This window comes from Manis pentadactyla, chromosome 4 (assembly GCF_030020395.1).
Source record: "Manis pentadactyla isolate mManPen7 chromosome 4, mManPen7.hap1, whole genome shotgun sequence".
Taxonomy (NCBI): domain Eukaryota; kingdom Metazoa; phylum Chordata; class Mammalia; order Pholidota; family Manidae; genus Manis; species Manis pentadactyla.
Genome location: NC_080022.1, coordinates 8,918,606 through 8,935,773, shown reverse-complemented (window position 1 = coordinate 8,935,773; position 17,168 = coordinate 8,918,606). Strand labels below are relative to the sequence as shown.

The following is a 17,168-nucleotide window of genomic DNA, read 5'->3' as shown; positions in this document are numbered from 1 at the left end:
CTAGGGGAACCCCATGACCCTGTCAGATAGGGACTGATAGGCCCATTTGACAGACCAGGAAACTGAACTTTATGGAGATCAAGGCACATAACCAAGATCGTCCAGTTGGTAAGTGACAGAGCTGAGATCTGAACCCAGGTCTGACCCCAGGGCCTGTCCCCACTGCTGCTGTCCTGTGTCCAGGCCACAGGGAGTGGCAGGCAGGCCTCTCTGCCCTGTACCTCTGCAGAGCTGCTCCTCCAGGTCAGCCAGCCTGTCCCAGGGTGTGTGCCCAGCATGGGGTGCCTTCCCAGAAGGGGAGGGTGCAGGGGTCCAAGGTGGGCTCTGCCAGCTTCTCCTTAGGCCCAAGGAGCTGTCCTTGAAGCTCTGAATAGTCTCACCTTGGCTTTGAGTCAATCCTTATTCACACATTTAAGCTCTCAGGCCCAGCCCGTGAATCGGCCCCTCCCCCAAACCAATTCTGGCTCCAGCCCCTCCCTCCCGACATTTCCCACTGTTACATCCTTAGAGGACACAGAGGACCCAGGACAGGGGTGGAGGAGAGAAGACACGGAGAAACTGTGGTCAGAGAGCCGCCTCTTGCCTCTGCGCAGATTTTCACTGTGTTCAGCCCAACCGATCAGTCCCCAGTGACGGGGGGACAGAGAAGATAACCAAACATGGTTCTAGGCCTTCAGGACTTCGCTGCTGGGGTGGGGAAAGGGCTGCTCTGGAGATTCAGTCTCTTATTCCACTTTTGGGACTGGCCCTGGCCTTAGAGATTCTAAGAACCTAGAACAGTAGACAACCTACAAGACTGTCTTGGGAAACAATGGATTTCCTGCGAATGCAGTAGCTTCCGTAGGACGCTTGTCACTTACCGTTGCTCCCTGAGTGTTAGGATTAGGGGTGTACATGTGTCGGGGAGGGTTCCTTAGCCTGGAGCTGCTACCCTGAGTAGCGGGGCCCTGTCCGTCTGTCCACCTGGACGTCAGAATGGCCAGAGGTTCCGAAGGGGTCCCTCATCGCTGGTCAGAGCAGGGAAATTCGCCCTGGTCTCCAACAGACCACAAGGCAGGCAGTGACAAGCAGCAGCAGGGCTGACTGTGCGGTCTGGGTGAGCTGGAGTCCCAGGGATGGGGCGGGAGAGGTCTGGCCATGGCCCTCGTTTCCTTCCTCTGCCCCAGGCCCTGAGGGAGCCACAGTCCGAGCAGAAGCAGGCTGGGCCCACCCAGCTCAGGCCCAAGCCCAAGGTTCACACTGACCCCTCAGTCCTCTCCCTGCCCCCAAGGCTAGGACATTCATGCCGCTACTTTGTGACTCCCTTTTCCTAAGATGTGGGGCTGCTCAGCACAGCCCAGATGGAAGAAGGCCGTGGTGGGGCCCAGGACCCCTTTCTGCAAATACCCAAAGGAAGTCTTATGACAAGGGCAGCTTTATTCTGAATATCCCCACAGGGACAGCCTTGGGCCAGGGAGTGGGAGACGCGGAGGAAAGCTTCACCTGGGTGCCTGAGGAAGAACCCCTGGCAGGGGAAGTGCTGCCCCGGCAGGCAGCAGGCTCCCTGTCCCCGGAGGCTGGCTGCCTGGGTGTCTGGGGCTGGGAGACAGAGACTGCTGGGACCCTTCCTGCTCAGAGGTACTCAAATACTCTCAATCGCAGCCTTCCTTGTGATTCGTTTTTAAGGGACCTTACACATTTTTAAAGGACCCAAAATATCAGAGAATCAAAAGGGCCCTTGGGTGGAGGAGTGCTTCCTTTCACTAAACATGTGTCAACATCCGTCAAGGCTGCCCGAGGCCCTGCTCTGAGCACGGGCATCCCTGGACACCTCACAGCTGATGCTCAGGGGGACAGGGCATGCCCACGCTGTCCTTGCACAAAGGCATTTTGGCAAACGTTGTCCAGCCCACGTAAACATTTTCAGGTTCTGGTGCAATGGCCTCTCGCGGTGTCCCAGCCTCTCCAACTTTCCCCAAAATATCTGAGTGGTTTCAGAAACTACCCTTCTGATTCCTGACCCAGCCCCGACTTCCTCCAGAGAGCAGAGAGCGGAGCAAGCGGGCCGGTGAGTAAACAGCAGCCTTCCAGGGCCAGGCTTCCAGCAGGGTAATTCCAGAAGCAGACCTAATGCTCCAGGCTGCAGCAGACTTGTCATCTGCCCGTGGGTCCCTTTCCAAGGCCACTTGTTTGTTTACAAGAGTCTGAAAGCCCTGGGGAGAGCAGGCCAGCAGACCCAAGTCAGGCAGCTTGACTCCTTAGCGTGAAATGCAAAGATCCTGAAATCCAGATTGAACTACTAAATGTTCTTTCTTTTCCAACAGTCCAGAATGAGGCGAATGTCTGGGTGAGACCACGTTGCTTTTTGACAGCCACATCCTAACCAGGCGTGCTGGGCGGCTGGAGCTGTGGACAGGGCCTGGCGCCATCGGGGTCTGTGCGTGGGGCAGATCTGGGAAAGACGCACCTTCATGTCCCAGGACAGAGCAGGGGGCAGTCCGCAGAGTAGGCAAGGGCCTGCAGGGTGCGTCCTCTGTGAAGGCAAGTGCCCCAGGCAAAGCGGAGCGGGCCCTCCTCCCTGAAGCTGTGGCTAGGTAGGCCGGGTCTTGGGTACCTCCTGTTGCAGGGACGGGTGAGGACATTCTGAGACGAGCGAGTTGATCCTAGCTCCTGGCCCCCCATGGGGGCTACAGAACAGGGCGGGGCTGGCAGCACCAGGAGGGTCCACTCAGCCCAAGCAGGGCTGGAGGCCATGCCAGGTGTTCACCTCCACAAAGGGTGCAGTGTGGTGGCTCTAGCCAAGATGGGGGCCACTGAGGACACGCTGCCTCAGTGCCATGGAGGGCCATGTTTACAGTACCTGGGGGCTGCTGGCATGGCAGCTAGGCCCGGTGGGCATCACTCCCGAGACCTAGTGTAAGAGGAGAATGCTAGGGGTATGGGGTTCTGGTGGGCTCTGGGCCTGGCGGTATGTGTCCGATGCCAGGGCTCTGGGGGCATCTTCTTGGCAATTAGCAGGAGGCAGGATGCCCAGTGGCTGTTGCTCCAACAAACCCTGCCATCCAGATCCAGCCCGATGGCTGATTCTACTGCACAAGCCCCAGCTCCCCTAGGTCTTGTTTGGAGGGCAGCTGAGTGGGGATGCAGGCAGAGACCACCAGAACCCGACTCCACTGACAGACGGGTTTCCCACTGGATGCTGGGACCTCAGTTCAGGCCAGATGGACCTCTGCCACCAGCATGGGGCACCCAGCTGCCCTCTTAGCCCCTGCCTAAGCCAGGCCTCATTTCCCAGAGACAGTTGTGGGCAAGGGGCCCTCCTTCCCTTCCTCCTCCACTGAGAACATGACGTCCCTGCAGCTGCCCAGAGGTGGTTCTGTTTCCTGCTCTGGGTAGTGGGGGGCATGGTCCACTTCCAGGTCCTCCTCAAACTCGGGCCCCGCTGGCCCCACCAGGCTCCGGCCCTCAGGCACCTCGGTCTTCACGGTCCCCACGATCACTGTATCAGCCTTCATGATGTAGATTTTCTCTGCAAGGCAAAAGGATGGGGCAGGTGAGGAGACCAGAGCCCCAGCTGGATGGAAGTAAAGCATCAGAGGAGGGGTCCAAGTCCCAGCTCTGTCACCCCTGCTGTGTGCCCTCAGGCAAGTGACACAACCTCTCTGATGCACAGTAAGCCCCACTAACCTCACAGGTGTCCTGAGGCTCAAGGGAGATGAACCAGCTTGGAACAGTGTGCTGAGGCGTTAAGAACTGGCCCACTTGCTACTTACAGGAGATGCTCATGATTTTCTTGGCCCCTCTGCACAGACGAGGTAGGGAAGGAGAGGAGGGTTGGAAGAGAAAGGGAAGAAAGGGTTGGGAGAAAGCAGGGGACGACAACACCCAGCAGTGAACGCTCCCAGGAGCGCCTCACTCCTCGCATCACTTCTGCCAGGTAGAGAGTTCATTACCAGCCCCATTTGCAGATAAAGAGCCTGAGCCAGAGACATTAAACAACCTGCCCAAGGCCAGCAGGCAGTTAGCAGAAATGCCAAAAGAAACCCCCACCCTGTTGCCTGGCTGCCCTTCCCACTCCTACCCACCGGCCTAACGTGGAAACCTGGGGTGACCGACGTGTCCTGGTTCACCCAGGATGCTCCTCATTTTAGCGTTGAAAGTCCCGCGTCCCAGAACCTGCTTCAGTCCGGCCGATCCACCCAGGCAGTTGTCACACCCTGCAGGCACCTCAGCCCCGTTAGTGATCAGCAATGGCCTCTCTTTGGCCAGCTTTGCTCAAGGCTGTTGTGTTTCAGTGCTTATTGTTACTGCTGCACCTGCCTAGCACACAGTAGGACTGCCTGTGCATACCACATGGCACAATCCCCCATGGTCCTTGCCACCAGCCTCTGTCAGGGCTTCAGGGTGCAGGGGAGTTAAGTAAGCTGTCCAAAAAGTGGGGACATGGGAGTCTGGCCTTCACCCAGGTCAGCTGACTACACCCTTAGCCCCACTGCTGATGGCCTGGGGCTCAGGGCAAGCCAGTGGGGACTCTTTCTGGAGTCTGGATGAGGAAGCTCAAGGGGGAACCTGGGGTGGGGCAGATGGCTTGGGATCCTGCCCCTCTGGGTAACCCAGTTACACCTTTCTGATTCAGGAACCACCAAAACATTCTCAGGGCCCCTGTACCCCACTGCCCAAGGACAGCTCTTCTATTTTGGTTTTTAACATGTCCAGGAAAGACACAAGTGTTCAAAATAGCAGGCAGAACTAGAGGGAAGCATACAGGTGAGGCAAGTCATGGGCTGGCTACCCCCCTACATCCCAGAAGAGAGAGAAGGGCTCCAGGCCCCAGCCACACATCCTCCACCAAGGCCTGCCGGCTCCTGGCCTTGGGAACCTAAACATTGGGGCTGGCAAAAGACGGGGGCCAAAGGTGGTGAGAGAGGTGGGGGGACCCTGGGGAGTGAGGGACAGTGTGGAGGAGGCCGGCAGGGCTAGCGGTGATGGGGGATGAGAGGGACGGAGGTGTAGGGGTGTGAGAAGAGTGGCGGAGGGCGCATCCAGGTAGAAGGAGCCAGACTGGGGCCCGGCTGTGCCCCCTCACACCCGCAGGTCCTCATTCCTCTGCCTGTCCCTCATCACAGGGCCACCCACCCCACGGCCACTCTTAGTTGAGAAGGGGAGGGTCTTCCAGAAGCTGCTTGGACCTCCTGCCCCACCCAGGGCTCCAGAGTCCAGGGAAGTTGTCTTGGTGTGGTGGGGGGGTGAAGGGGCTCCCCCTGTCAGGTGCCCAGGGGGAAAGGGGCGAAGCTCAGACTAGAGTGTCATCCCCCTTGGGAACTGGACAAGGTGGGTGCTCTGTGGCACGGTGGCAGGTGGACAAAGGGCTGACTGCCTCTCAGTATCCCAAGAGAACCTCCACAGCCTTCCCCCCCACCGACCCACTCACCAGTGATGCTAACAGGCCAGCTGGGGCAGGCTGCCCATGCCCCAGCCATCCCGGGAGCCTGGTACCTCCTTCTGCCTGCCCGTGCAAACACTCCTTCAGCACCCCATGCCCGCACAGTCCAGACACTGCACTCAGTGTAGACTCAGATTAGAACTTCTTAGGAAATTGGTAGGCGATGCCTTGGTGGTATTTCCTAAGATACATTCTTTCCAAATAAAACTTGGACTGAAAGCCAGAACTCCAAAAGTTTCAGTTTGGCACAAAAGACTCTGCCCCGAAGAGTTCCATCTACCACCTGCCATAGAAATGTGGAGGACAATTACAAATGCCTTTTGGTATTATCCCAGTGATGGCTAACCCTCCAGAGAAGACAGAGGTGGACCCTGTCCTCATGGGGCTCACAGCCAAGCTAGGGTCGGGGGAAGACAGCAAACAGTCACACTGCTGGGTGCTGAAAACACTAGGTAGGGACTCCTGGAGTCTGGGGGAGCACAGCAGAGGGGCATCTATCTGATCTAGGCTGAAGAGTGGAGAGGGCAGGGATGGCTTCCTGGAGGAGGAGGCAAAGAAGCAGGGTCCTCAGGACATCAGAAGTTGACTAGATTCAAAGGGGTGGAACTGGCTACCCCAGGTGAAAAAGCAGCTTCCATGGAAGTGAGAGAAGGCTCCATAAGCTCAGGAAACAGCCCCGGGGCAGCAGGAGCAGACCTCTGGGGTCAGGAGGCAGGTGAGTCTGGTGGGGAGGAGGCAGGCTCATGAATAGCCTTGAATGCTAGAACAGGAATCCTGGAATGAGTCCTGAAGGTGGCAGGGACCCTTGGAGGGTTTTAAGCAAGGGTGTGTGGAATATGGATGGGTATATACTTTGGTAGAAACACTGGTGGTCTATGATAGAGGCAGAAGAGGCAGGGAGACCCACGGGAGGCCAAAGCGGAAGGCTTGTCTGAGTCGGAGGGCGGCTGCAGCTTGGAGATGCTGCCTTCCTGCCTCCACAGAGGCGGGAGGGTGGTGTGGGAAACCCAGGATTTCAGAGTTCAGCAGAGCTGGGTCGAGCCCAGCTCTGCCACTCAGAGCCGCAGTTCCTCAGCTGTAAAAAGGGGAAGAAGACACCACCATCCTCAGAAGTTGTGTGACAACGAGCGGTGACGGTCGAACAGTGCCGGGAATGCATCAGACAAGTGGCGGGTCTTGTCACGAGCTGTCTTGCTCCTGCCACCCTGAAGGGGCTCTTTGTTAGGGGCTGGGGTGGTGTTCACTTCTCACTTTCATGACACAGGGACGGGGCAGGGGCCCCTTCTCCCCCCCTTCTCCCCCTCCCCCAGCCCCCACCCAGACAACTTCCTGGGCATGGTTTCGCGGCTTCCCATGACAGTCCTATGAAATCAGGACTGCTACCATTCCCACTGCACAGAAATGTAAATTGGGGAGAAGAGGTGGAGCGAGCCTCGAGAGCTTCCTCAGCGTGGTTTAACTGCCGCGGAAAGCACCGCCTACTTACGAGGGCTGGTGGGAGACTCCACGCCTCTTCCTTGTTGGGCCTTCCAGCCCCAAAGGTTTCTGGTTCCGGTCAGGGGCCCAGGACCCAGCACCCGTGTCTCCCTGCCCCCTAGGCCTTGACCACACCGGGCTCCCCCCCAACAGGCCGACTCACCGATCCTGTTATTGGTCTGCTCCGTGGCCACTCGGGGCTCAGGAGGGTCCCTCGAGGGTCCGGGGCTCTCAGCCGGACTGGCATCCAGCAGCTTCAGGCTCTCCAGGCAGGCTGCCCCCACACTGGGGCAGGTCTCCACAGCTGGGGTGCCCATGAGCCCCAGCTCTCCTGTGCTCAGCTCTGCCACAGATGCACTTCTCTTTGGCTGCTGTGGGCACAGAGGAAATGGCCAGGTGCCTCAACCTCCCCCCAGTTTCCCCATTTCTGTTGACCCCAGGGAGTCTCCCACTCTACTTCAAAGCTGCCACCCACTCCCCTGGATTTCTCAGCTCTGAGATCCTGATGCACCTGCATGCAGTTTCGGGAAGTCACGTTCATTTTAACTTGTACTCAATTTTAACAGCCATCTCACACAGTGGTTACCGTGTGTGGCCCTTGACATCTGTTAATCCACATAACCACCCTACAAGGTGGCTAATAGAGAATCCTCCCATTTTACAGATCAGGAAGTGGAGGCACAGAGCAGTCAGACAACTTGCTCAGGGTTACTGCCTGGGCCAGTACTTGAACCCTGGCATCTCCCTCCAGAATCCACACTCGTAAGCACCAGTCTCTACGCGTGATCTCCAGGCCCACCCCAGCTCCCCAACCCTGATTCCTGGGACAGTGGTCTTTTGTGATTATATTAATGTATTCTAAAAATAGCTATGTCTTCAGGACCAGGCTGGTTTAGTTTTTTATTTTTATAGGCTAAGTGCAAAGGAGAAGTGGCCTCATGAAATGTCCTAATATATACCACTTAAAACCGTCAGCCTTCAAAATAGAATGAGTTTGAGTAATTCATAAAGTATAGCTACATAATCCTGAATATTCTTTTATACTAATTTGAAGCCCAAAAGATGGCATTTTTAAACAAACTACTATTAATGTATTGGCTCTGTAGCCAAAAGATATTTATCTTACAAATCATTAAATACCCTTTTCATGAAATTTCTCTGCACTGTTACAGCGACTTACCTGACCTGAGCATATTTGAATGTGATCTCCCTTCACTGAGGCTGAACTCCTGTTGGGGTTCGGCCTTTTATGTTTAAAAATGAAAGGGTGGAAACCTTTCTCCACGTATAAATGTTTACATTAAAACACAGTAATGGAAGAATTGGTAAATGAAAAATAATGTGGGTGAGTCATATATACCTGAGACCCTGCCATACGGGTCCCAGTGCTTCATCCTGCCCCCTCCCTCTGCTCCTAAGGGCAATGTCCCTGCTCCCACCACCCTCACTGTCCCTGGGAGGCTGGGGACAGAGCAGTCACATGAGGTCCTGGTGTCTGGGCGCCCATCCTGGGTGGTCAGAGGATCAGAAGTAACATTTGCGAGGCCCCTGGCCCAGCTCGTGTGCACAGCAAGCCCTTCATGAAAGGCAAATGAGGATAATCTTACTGGGAGGCTGCTCAGGCGCTCAGGCCAATGGTGCATGGTGACGGATTTGGAGTCACACAAACCAGGAGGCAAGTCCTAGTTGATCTACTTGCCAGCTATGGAACCACCCTTCCTGTCTGGGCCTCAGTTTCCTCTTTTGTAAAACGGGACAACAGTACCAGCCTCTGGCTATTGCAGGGACTACCCGAGATGACTTTGCAGAAGCACAAAGCAAGCCGCCTGGCTCCTAACAAGTACTCCATACACAGTCGCTAAGTTTCCAGAAGGTTATGCTACTGATTTGTCATCCCGGCCTTGAAGGCAAGACTCACTGGGGAGTGAAGGAGAAAAGGGGAAATAAACACAGCCTCCTCGGACCACACCTGGCACTCAAAGTGGACAAAACCAAATCCACTGTCTGGCAGGCCGTTCTGGAAGTCCCCCACGGGCTGAGCCAGGAGCCAGAGGCTGCTGTGGGGGTGGGGCTCCGCATCCTGGGCCTGGCCCAGGCCCCAGAGCTCCCCGAGAAGGGGGGACCCAGCCTGAACTTGCAGGGGGAGCCCGCATCCACCTGGCAGCTCTCAGAACCAGCAGACCTGGGATTCAGAGAGAAGGAAGGAGTCACATTTAGGGGTGCGAAGCTGAGTAGGGGGCAAAGAGGGCTACTTACCGTAGGGCTCTTCCCGGACCTGGAATCTGCAAAAAGAAAGAGTAGTGGCTTCACCAAGGAGGGCTGGGCAGCTGCGGTCCTGCCCCACCATGCCCGTGGGCAAAGGCACCCAGGTGGTAGCTGCTGCCCAGCCAGCCCCTGGGCCTGGAGAAGAGGGACAGGTCCCAGAGTCAGCGCCCACCCCCAGCACAGAGGCTCACCTCCCGGTGCTCACTCTGCAGAGGCAGTCAGAGCACTAGGAACCGCACCCCACCCCCACCCCCAATCCCCACCATTAAGCCAATCATTCAGCACCCTGGACCCTCCCGGCGCCACCCCCTCCCCCAACACACACAAGGAGTGGTTCAGGAGAGGCACGTGGAGCCGAGGAGGCTTCTTCTGGCCCCAAGTTGGTCTGTGATCGCAGCCACCACCTTGTAGCCCCACTGTCTGGAGAGCCCAGAAGTCCCCAGAGCACCACGCAAAACTCACAGGGAGGAGCTCAAGGCCGGATGACGGAGAGCAGATGGCCGACCTTTTACCACCACCTTGTCTGAACCGCGCGTCCGACCAACGTAAGCGAAGCAGTCGACCCTGGAGGCCTTCTGGCTCAGGCCAGAGTGAGCTGTTTCCTATTTTGTGGGCCTGGAAGAGCCCGTGCGCACCGCCACCCCGCTCTCGGCAGCCCCCCTTTCCGGTGGGCTCAGGAGGTAGAAATGCAATGGCTCCTGGGCACAACTTCCATCTCTTCATCCCAAACTCCCTCCTTCCACCCCAACTCTTCTCTCCTATTAAACTGGGTACCGCGTCACAGCCAAGCATGTGCTGACATTTAACCACAGCCCACTGGCCATCCGAGAAAGCTGGAGATGGCTGCCCAGGCATCTGGTCTACGCTGAGGCAAATCAACAACCAGGCGCAGACCACCCCCCGGCACAGCCTCCAGACCCCCAAGGAGGCCGTCTACAGAGACCTGGGATACATTACTACTAGGCGTGCACACACCTGACCCCATAAATCTGCTACAAAGCTTCCAGCTAAGTCACCTCTAGTACTCTGATGTCAGCAGCTCTGGGGCATCATCGGCCCCTCATCCCAGCTGAAAACACTCACTGGAGGCTGACCCACTATGATAATACAAATAAGACAGGCAGTTTGAGCATGCTGTGTGGATGCCAGCTCATTTTGGGAAGCACTTGTATGTGTACCTTTTAAATGCCCATCAGCAGGTAAAAAGTGTCTAAAAGGGAAATGGACCCATAACAATGGTCAAAAGAAGCATGTGTTTACAATGATACAAGTCTTAATTCTTGATTTAACAAATGTGTCGAGTTTACTTAAGCTGGTAACTGCTGTTCCCAGCAGAGCAGTCACCTTGGGACACTGTGGCTTGTCCTTGGTGGCCAGGTGGCCACTATTCCTTGCCCACGCCACCACTTTGAGAAATGCTCTCTGGCCTGAGGCACACTCTTTAAACTGATGTCAGTGATGCCAAATCTTTGTCCTCTGAGAATGGTTTTACAAACCAACCAACTGTGGTTTGGTGCCAAAACATTGGGGTGGCCTGAGGGGAAAAAGTGTTACAAAGTAACAAGACAAAAATAAATAAAAATGATAAAACTCAGTCTTGGAGAGGACATGGGTAAATTGGAACACAGATGCTCATGTCCTGTGAACTGGTTCCATCTTTCTCGAGAGCCATTTGGCAATGAAAATCTCACACCCTGTCACCCAGTAATCCCTCTTCTGGGACATACCCTCAGGAAATAACCCGAAAGAAGAAAAACAACCCAAAGCTGTGCACAGCAGTGGTATTTATAATATCCAAGAAACTGAAGGCAAGCCAGATACCAAACAGTCCTGGAGAAGAGCCTTCCTGGTGCTGAAACCCCAGCACTTTACTTCTTTGCTGGCCTCAGTCCTCTTATTTGGGAAATGGGACAGGCCGTGTCAACTTGGGAGCGCTTTTCTGAAGATGACAGATCTCAAAGCGAAGGTGCCCAGGGATCAATCATGTCGAGAGCATGTAGTCCTGATACGATGTGCTGGATGTGACCCTTTACCTATGTGGTCTTCCTCCCCCAGATCTAATCCCAATTTAATCAGGAGAAAAACATTAGACAAAAATCCAATAGAGGGGCATCCTGCAAGTAACGGATCAGTACCGCTCAAAATTTCCAAGGTCATCAAAACAAGGAAAGTCGGACACTGTTGCAGCCCAGCAGAGCCTAGGAGACGTGACGACTACGAGGAATGGGGTGTCTTGGATGGGCTCCTAGAGCTGCAAAGGACATCAGGTAAACTGAGGAAATCTGAATAGAGGATGGACTTCAGGCAAAAGAAATGGATCCGTATTGGCTCATTTATTAATGATAGAAGAAACTACATGCAAACTCTCTGTACTATCTTCTCAAGTTTTCTATAAAGCTAAAAAAACTGTTCTAAAAAGTGAAGTCTATTTTTTTTTTAATTTAAGTAAAACTTTGAAAAGGGAAGGTGCCCAGGATGCTGCCTGGCACACAGCAGGTCCCAGGATGCTAACACGGATCCAGCGTTGTAAATTTATGGCACCAAAGAGAAAATCAGCATTGGACACTAACATAAAATAACCTAAAGGTGTAAAGGCAGAATCCAGAAGGTACTGACATCTGTCCACAGCGTACTACAACCCACGTGTGCACTCTGATAAAGATCAGGGCAAATCGTGCCAAGTACACAGGTCAGATTTCATAAGTGCTTTTCCCCTAAAAATGTTGCTTCACTCCACTGTCTTCATTTATTGGTTTCCTTGCTCTTGGGAATAACTGTGATCTTCTCATAAACATGTCCAGCACCCCAGGACTGCAGTAAGGGACACGCTGGGCCTCAGCGGTCCCCTGGGACATGGTATCCCAAGGCCGCCTGAGAGCCACTTCAGCCGAGCGCAGTTCCCCCCATCGCTGTCACCCTCAGTCCCAGCCCCTCTCTGGCCCAGAGGCCAGACAGTCCCACTGCTGTGGGAGACAGAACAGACCCAGGGAAGACTCTGGCACAGAGGCTCAGCCAGGCTTTGGCAACAGGCACCCCTAGATTCAAATCCTGGGCTCCTGGGAGAGACATCCAATCCCAGGGCAGGAGGAGAAAAGTACAAGCCAAGCTGGAACATCTTATAATAAAGAAGTACTCCAAACCCAAAAGGATTGGGACAGAAGGGCAGAGGAGACAGCTTGAAGCTCCCTCACTCCCCCACGCCCCGTATGATCTGGGACAATCTGAACATCAAATTCCATAATGATGGCAACAGAATAAAATAGGAATCCATGATACATACAGATACATATACATGTATCTGAACGAAGAAAGGAAAGTTTGGTGAGAAACTGGTTATTCACTTAGCCTCAAAGTAACCCCCTTCAAAATACGTTGCAATTACCAAGAAGAAGAACAGAGCAACTTCACAGCAGTGAAGACTGGCAGATGCCACCTGAATCCGCCTCGAGTGACCACCGCCAGGAAAGGGAACCTGGTGGGACGGACGCTCCAAGAACAGCTCAGCATCACTGCTGGGATGTTCCTGCCGCCAAAGGGCACAACCTGACCCCGATCTGGAGGAAACATCACACCACCCCAAGGTGAGGGACACCCACAGAATCACTGGCAGAATCTTCAAAAGCGGCAAGGTCATGATCATGAAGGAAAAGACAGGAACTGGCCCAGATCGAGGGAGATTCAAAGACGCGACCGCTGAACACAACACGAGATTCTGAGCTGGATCCTTTCTCTACAGGGGACATTATCAGGACATGTGAAGAAACTTGGAGGGGGCTGAAAACTAGTTGGCAGTAGTGCCACAAGGTGAAACCTCTAATTTGATGGTTTTATTATGGTCATATAAAATGACGCCCTTGTTCGTATGAAATACACACTGAAGTGTTTGGAGATGACTAGGCCTCAAGTCAGTAACTTCCTCTCAAATGGTGCAGGAAAAATGAGTTCTTTGTACTGCACTTGCAACTTTTCTGTAAGTTTGAAATTGTTACAAAACAAACAAAAAACCCTTTTTTTCAACGTAAACCTGCCTGAAGTAACAGATAAAGCAATGACTTCAGTGTTCTCTATTTTAAGGAAGGATTGTAAGAGTTTCAGTCAATGGTTCTCAACCAGGAGGGATTCTCTCCCAGAGACATTCCGCAGTATCTGGGGACGTTCTGGGAGCCCGACTGGGAGGTGCGGCTAGTATCTGCAGGGTCTAAAGACACCAGGGAAACTGCTAAACATCCCCGATGCACAGGACAGCAGCCCCACGGCAACAAACTATCTGGTCCCAAGTGTTAATAGCACTGAGGGTAGAAACCGTTTTTTACAAAAATCTCACCAACAAAAGTAACAACAAAATCTGCTAATGAACCAAGTGGCCTTAACCCAGTTCCCTCATCTCCCTGTGCCTCTGGTTCCTCATCTGTGAACTGGAGACCATACTAGCAGGTGCCTTACAAGGCTGCTAGGAACAGTAAGACAGGAACATGTACGTGCTTTGCAAATGCCTACCACCAAGGACACACGCCATAAAGTCAGATCAATTCAGGAGAAGGCTGGGAGCGCCTAACGGCCACCTGTCCAGACAGCCAATGTGCTGCCCACCCCAGCAAGCCCTCCCCGACCCCTGGGGTCCCAGGACGGGCAGGGCTGGGGTGCGCATTCCCATCCTGCCACCTTTAGTCCCTCAGAGCAAGTGACACCGGTCTGAAAGCTTGGGAGAGCTGGGACGGTTTCTGTACCCAGCACAGAGCCACCAGGAAGAACTCCATGGCGACAATCTGAACACGGGAGTGAGCAGATGAACGAGTGAACGCCACGTTACCCGTCCAGTCCGCACCGCTCCGAAGGCAGGCGGCGTCCGCCCAGCAAGGCCCGCCCCAGCCTGTGCCCTGCATTCTCCTGGCCTCACATTTCTTCCCTCGCAGGCCTGGGGACCCAGATCCCCAGGGACCCACCGGAAGCCAGAGGGCCAGAAACAGCCCCAAGCAAGACAGCCACCACGGAACCTCTGGGTTTGGTTCCTTGCAGGGCTGGCTTCTTAAGAGAAGGTGGTTTTCTGTGTGTGTGTCTGTGTGACAAAACTGTTATCAGCAAGGTTTGAAGTAAAAAATAAACTGACGGCAATGGAAATTCTAATACTACAAAAATGTCAAGAAAGCAAACACAGGTTTCAATGAGACATTGAGCCTGACAGCTAATGGAAAAAGGCTTGAAACTATCAAAACATAAAAACCCCCCTTTCGAAGAGAGCACAAGAACCTGCTTGTGAAACTCATCATATAATTCAAAACATGCCTCAGTGGATTGTTTTTGTGCCCAAGTCAAAAGTGTGGTTACAGAAAGGTTCTCCAAGGGTCCTGGGGAGGCTGGGGGCATGGGGGGCCTGGCCTGGCCGTGGGTTGACCCCTGGGCTCCCGGGGGGCCCTGGGTGGTGGACAAAGCTTGGGGGAAGGAAGAGGAGACACGATGGAGCCCTCTACAAACCAAACCCACAACCTCAAGGACCAGCGCCTGAGTCTGGTGGTGGCACTTGCAGGCTGTGTGCCCCTGCGCCAGTTATCCACCTCTCTGAGCCCTGTCTCCTCCTTACGGAGTGAAGAGCATCGCCCGGCCTCCCCTGGGGCTCCTGGGTCAGCGAGCCTGCCTTGAAAGCAGAAGCGAGGCTCAGACGATTCCTGCTCACTTCTCCCCCTTTGCCAGGCCCAGCGCACAGCAGGTGCTCAAGCAGTGCCCTGCCCTGAAAGGGGCAGCACAGGGGAGAGAAGACACCCCTGCCTCCAGGTGGCAGCTGGCAAGGGTCTGCTGCCTGGATGGGTGGGGAGGGTCAGGGATTCCGGAAGGCTGCCTGGAAAAGCTGGCCTGGGGGCTGGGCAGGGATCAGAGAGCAGGACCAGGGAGGGGTTCAGGACAGCCTGAAACTCAGGAAGGCCTGGGGTTCCTGGTGAGGAAAGAGTCCCAGACACAGGCCGCCCACTGCTTGCCAAGGCACCCTGCACGGAGCTGAACAGGCCCCAACGCAACTGATCCATGCACCCACCCTCAGAAGTAGGCCTCACCACTCCGTTTTACAGATCGGGAAACTGAGACACAGAGGAATTAAGTAACTCACCCAAGGCCAGGCAACTTGTAAGCTCTGGAGCTGGCTTCCAGCCCACCAGCCTGCCCTGCCGAGCCCTGCACCCCAGAGGAGAGGAGAGGAGTGGGGAGGAATGGGGAGGGAAGAGGGGCTGGGGGGCTGGGGAGGAGGGAGAGACGGGGGAATGCCTCCAGAGGGGGCACTGTGAGGGGAAGAATGAAGCCTTCCTGCCAGCACCCCATTCACGCACTGTGCAGGGCATGTATGTCACACCACTGTCACCTGCATTAGCGTCCCATCACAGATGAGGCCGAGAGAAAGGAGGGGCAGCTTGTGGGCAGCCATCCTGAGGGAGCCTCAGGCCCAGGGCCCAGAGCTGCTGAGTGACCGTGAGGCCCAAGCAGCCGTTTGGATGTCCGGGCACCTACCTGCAGGCTCCAGCTTGGGCTGGAAGGTCTGGACGGGGTAGCACAGGTGGAGCTCTGAAACGACAGCAGAGGGCGCTGGAGGTGCCAGCCTCAGAGAGCCTCAGAGGGCAGGGCAGGGACCCAGCCAGGCTGGCACCGAGTGCCGCCCCCTCCCCCCAAGGCCCCAGGGCATATCCACTCACTCTGCCGAATCCACTTCCTGCAGGCCCTCCTGTGGCACAAGAGGAAAGAGACAGAGCCGATGACCGTCATCAGCGCTACCAGCACCCAGAAGAGCACAGGCCCTGGAACACAGAGCAGCCCTGCCCCGTCAGTCCCCAGAGTCTACGTGGAGGCGTGATGGCGGTGAGCCTGGGGCCCTGCTGCCGCCACACAGGCCTTGTCCCAGACTCCCTCCTCCACCTCCCGGGACACACACTCCATTGTGGTTGGCAGGACCTGGCCCTTTCCCAAGTCTGGACTAAAACTCAGACCCTGCACCTATGTGGTCCAGCCCTTACCCACCTGCCTTCCCTCACCAGGCTCTGGGAAGCCCATCAGGGTGGTCAAACAGTTGGGAGAAGAGCAAACCACTTCTAGAGGGTGAGAAATCACCCAGTCAAGGAGCCAGGATGAAAAAGGAACTGAAGTCCAAAGGAACAGAGCCTGGGGGCCGCAGAGGAAGGTGCACGTGATGCCCAGTCCAGCAGCTGGCAGCGGAGCCAGGGCGGGGCAGGCAGAGCTGCGAGGAGGGCAGAGTGGGGAGCCCCCTCTGGACAGGAAGCTCCATGAGGGCAGGCGCAGGATCTGCTCTGCACGCCACACTCAGCAAGTGTTCCTTGAGTGAGCGAATCAGCCAAAGCATTAGGCACCTTCATCTCCATTTTGCAAACGAGGGAAACTGAGGCTCACAAAAATTAAGTAAAATTAGCCCAAGGTCACCTTGAGGGTAAATGTCAGTATCACAGCACATGCCAGGCCGGGGAACCCTGGAGCCCACTCGTTTAACTAATGTCTGAGTACATTTCTTCACACCTTAGTGCTTAACATGCCTGCTTTTCTCATTTGATGTTTAAGAAGACTGCTTATCTAGCTTTTGTTTTTTAAGTCCTTTTTAGATGTTAAAAAGTAGTATGTGTCAGCTAAGTGCTTCTCAGATTTTAATGTACATATGAGCCTCCTGGGGACCACATTAAAATTCAGATTGTGATTCGGTAGGGCTGGGGTGGAGCTGATAATTTGCTTTTCTCCTAAGGCGCTGATTCTGCAAGATCTGGACGCACTCAGAACCGCTGGCCAGGGAGCTACCGCCCCCCAGTGTCTGATACTAAAACTGCAGGTCCCGAATGCATCTTGGACCGTCTACAAGGAGCCGGAGAAGGGGTCCCATTCCTCAATCCCCTGCTTGGCATATTGCAACTTTACAGGTGAGAAAACAGAAACTCAAAGAAATTAAGCAACCAGTCAAGGTCACGAAGTCATTTCACCAAATATTTTCTGAGTAGCAATTATCAGCCATGAGGATGAAGCTGTG

General features: G+C 54.8%; 1 protein-coding gene across 1 annotated transcript in view; it reads right to left on the bottom strand.

Annotated features, from left to right (window-relative positions):
• Nucleotides 1–2,516: 2,516 nt before the first annotated feature.
• TNFRSF8 (TNF receptor superfamily member 8) overlaps nt 2,517–17,168 on the bottom strand; it is a 57,966-nt gene continuing 43,314 nt past the window's right edge. Inside the window, exons 11-15 of the mRNA XM_036925446.2 lie at nt 15,838–15,939; nt 15,656–15,709; nt 9,155–9,180; nt 7,062–7,269; nt 2,517–3,508 (exon numbers count right to left, since the gene is read on the bottom strand). Of these exons, the coding sequence (XP_036781341.2) occupies nt 3,264–3,508; nt 7,062–7,269; nt 9,155–9,180; nt 15,656–15,709; nt 15,838–15,939 (635 nt within the window). The 3' untranslated portion in view covers nt 2,517–3,263. The remainder of the gene's footprint in view (nt 3,509–7,061; nt 7,270–9,154; nt 9,181–15,655; nt 15,710–15,837; nt 15,940–17,168) is intronic.